The 3511-nt window shown below is 43.2% G+C and overlaps 1 protein-coding gene across 1 annotated transcript; it reads right to left on the reverse strand.

Moving 5' to 3' along the window:
• Window positions 1-620: 620 nt before the first annotated feature.
• Window positions 621-1571, reverse strand: LOC309558379 (olfactory receptor 5B12-like; the record flags this gene model as incomplete). Its single annotated transcript, XM_082261454.1, has 1 exon — window positions 621-1571. The coding sequence occupies exon 1, from the start codon at window positions 1566-1568 to the stop codon at window positions 621-623; it is 948 nt and encodes a 315-aa protein (XP_082117580.1). The 5' UTR covers window positions 1569-1571.
• Between the last annotated feature and the right edge of the window lie 1940 nt (window positions 1572-3511).

The following is a 3511-nucleotide window of genomic DNA, read 5'->3' on the forward strand; positions in this document are numbered from 1 at the left end:
GTCATTGTCACCCCATCTCTCTAGGCTCACGTTATTCCCTTCATTGACCTGGGAACCAACATCACAGCATTCAAATTGTTGCGCATCCTCCAGCAGCATGTCAATGACGCTATGATCGAATAGTTCAAGTGACTCCTCCGTGCATGATGGTGGAGCGCCAGAAGGAGTAGCTGTGGAGGAGGAGCCTGAGGAATGTGCCGCTTTGGCAGCTGCAGTGAAAGGCAAACTGCTGTGAGCGTGGGTTTCAGAGGACAAGGAGGATGAGGACGGCTTATTTATCCAATCAACCAACTCTTCTACATGTTGTGGCTGAATAACACGGCCAGCTGTGCGAGCAGCCGTTATATAGTGTGGGGCGTGTACTTAGCCCCTAAAACATGATTGGCTAAAGGTAGCCTGCCTTTTTCCAATCATGGCAGAGATCATTTGATTGGCCAAAGCATCCCTAGAGGTCAGGGTGCATGATTTGGCCAATCACATAATGCACTGCACGCGCTGGGTGCTCGAATTTCCCACAAAGAAGCACATTTGTTAGTCATTTGATGAACGAGTGAAAGACCAATGTTCGAGTTGAATTTATCTTTGACTCGAACTCGAAGCTTATCCCTACTGATGAGGGTTTAGCTAATGTGAATTTTGAATTTTGTATTTTGGTTAGAAGGTTCCTTAAAGAAAAAAATCTTTGTAAATGCTGTTCTGATATCCTGGTTCCTCAGACTGTATATCAGAGGATTGAAGAGAGGAACAATTATGGTGTAAAAGACGGACACCACTTTGTCAGCAGCTAAATGGTTGGTTAAGTTTGGGCGAAGATAAATAAAAAATGCAGAGAAATAAAAAACAAAGACCACCGTCATGTGAGAAGTACATGTAGAGAAAACTTTACTCCTTTGACCTCTAAGTTGTATTTTCAGGACAGTTCTGAATATATAGACATAGGGCAGGAAGGTTAGTATTAGAGACCCAACTGCAAGGAAACCACCCAGGAAAAAGATGAGCATAATGTTGATGAAGATGTCACTGCAGGAGATCTGAAACAACTGGGGAAGATCACAGAAAAATGTTTTTATAATATCTGATGCACAAAAAGTTAAATGTGAGGCATAACATGTATGAACTAAAGAATAGATAAAGCTGAGACACCACACAGCTGATGCCATCTGTACACAGACTTTCCAACTCATGATCTGTATGTAATGTAATGGCCGACAAATAGCGGTATATCGATCATAGGACATGACAGCCAACAGAAAGACCTCAGAGGTGGCAAATAGTAAAAAGAAGAAGACTTGAGTTAGACAAGCTGTTGTGGTAATCGTTCTCCCCTTGGTGTGAAGGTCAAACAACATTCGTGGGACGGTGACTGAGGAACTACAGAGGTCCAAGCTTGCCAGGTTCCCAAGGAAGAAATACATAGGAACATGGAGGTGAGAGTCGGTGACTATGAGGACAATGATCAGCAAATTCCAGAATAATGTCAGAATGTAGATGAGAAGGAAGAAGAGAAAGAGAGGGAGCTGAAGATCCGGAAGGTCAGACAGTCCCGAGAGAAACAGTTCCTTCAACATTGTTTGGTTCCTCCTCCCCATGTCTTCATTCATACTTGTTGAAGAAGAAAGAAAGAATAAAAGAAAGTGAGCACACATAAATGAATCATAATTCACCTTTTCAATTGATTATAGGACTTGATTTATGACCATTCTAAAGTATCAAATCTAGAAAATTTAAACCAAAAAATCCAAATGTAGACTTATTATTATTATATTTTTTTTAATTACAAACTTTTATATTTGGGATAAATTGGTGGTACAGGAAAATATTGTACTACAAAAAAAAAAAGACTTAATGCATTGTATACATGAAATCCAACGGGTTAGACTTAATTAGACATGCCCGGCGCTAGGAGGAATGAACTAAGTAGAGGGCATACATGACTGGGTGGAAGGGGAACCGAGCTGTAGGGGTTAAGTGGTAAATAGGAGGTGGTCAGTGCTTGACCCTTACCTTATTGGTCAGTGGTACGGGGTGATGGGGTGGAGCCGTAGAAGTATAGCTGCAGGGTAGGAGGGGTTTCGGTCACTCTTTGAGGAGAAATCGTGGAAGAACGTCCCTCCCTCCCGCCCTTTTTTGGCTACTGAGGGACTCTGATTGTTACGGTATCTCAGTTTCTTCTCTGCTTTAAGTGTTGTGGTGGTTTGGGGTCCTTGACAGGGGGTCTAAAAGCGGGTCTGTTGGGAAAAATGGTGGGGACCATCCAAGGTATGGCGTCCTCTAATTGGTACAGGTGGGTGTCTGAGGTCAACTGTGTTAGTCCCCGAGACGGTGCTTAGCGGCTGGGGGCGTGAATAGGCCAAATGGTGACACAGACACAAAAGTTGGTGGTAATATGGTACTGTCAAGGACCTGCAACCAAGTTTAAACTGGATTATTGTCATGTTTGTTAATAAGATTTGTTGTCGGCCATTTTAACGCCAAGTATGAGTATCGTGATTATTTAATAGGGAGTGGGAGGGTTTGGAAGTTAGAGTGGGAATAGTTGGTGTATAATATGTTTAGGGCAACGAAGGAGCTCTGACCTACCTGGGTCATGATGCTGACATCATGAGCCTTTTTTCTTATTACTATCAGCAATGCCAAATGTTATATTTCATCACTAGGAATTTCAGACTTTGGCTGAAACATCAAAGTTCCTGCAGAATACACAGAGCAGAGTGTAAAGTTCTCCTTTATCCAAGGTACAGAGAAAAGTCACTTTTACTGCAGCATCAGAAATAAAAATATAACTTTTTGTAAACTAAATATTTATTTTCATTGTGCGGCAGTTCTGGGTGTCCAGGATGTATTAACAGGACCCCAAATTAGGTTCCAAAACTTTGACTGAAATACGATAATTGCTATATTTGACAATATTCAGTCTGGAGATAAGAATATGTGAATTTTTTTTTCTGCTGAAGAGGCTGCAGCAACTTCAAGCAAGAAATTGATTAACCTCACCCTGCCCACGCTATAGCCGAAAGGCTACAGTGTGGGCCTAAATTCCCAGGAAGGCGTCCATGTATGTCCTCCCGTGCATGAGCTGCCCACTGCGGGGTGAGTGAGGCTCGCTCTGTGATCAGCGAGTCTACAAGTCTCGATTGATCTTAGATCTGAGTAAGGGGCCGATCCCAGCCCCTTACCATGTGATGAGCTGTCACGCAATGACAGCTGATAACGTGATGTGAACAGACGGTAATCGGCTTTTTTTTTCCTCATGCTGACAGCGTGAGGAGAAAAAAATAAGCCAATCACCAGCTTCTGTGAGAGGGACATTGTTCCCGTACACAGAGAGAGCCACTGCTGCCTTATCTGTGCCCATCAGTGCCACCTACCAGTGCAAATCAGTGCCTGCCTCCCCAGTGTTTCCTATTAATGCCTACCAGTGCCACCTATCAGTGCTGATAAGTGCTGCCAATCAGTGTCTCATCATCAGTGCTGACTATCAGTGTCACCTACCAGTGACTATCAGTGTCAC

Source organism: Pelophylax lessonae, assembly GCF_965119305.1.
Source record: "Pelophylax lessonae genome assembly, chromosome: 6".
NCBI lineage: Eukaryota > Metazoa > Chordata > Amphibia > Anura > Ranidae > Pelophylax > Pelophylax lessonae.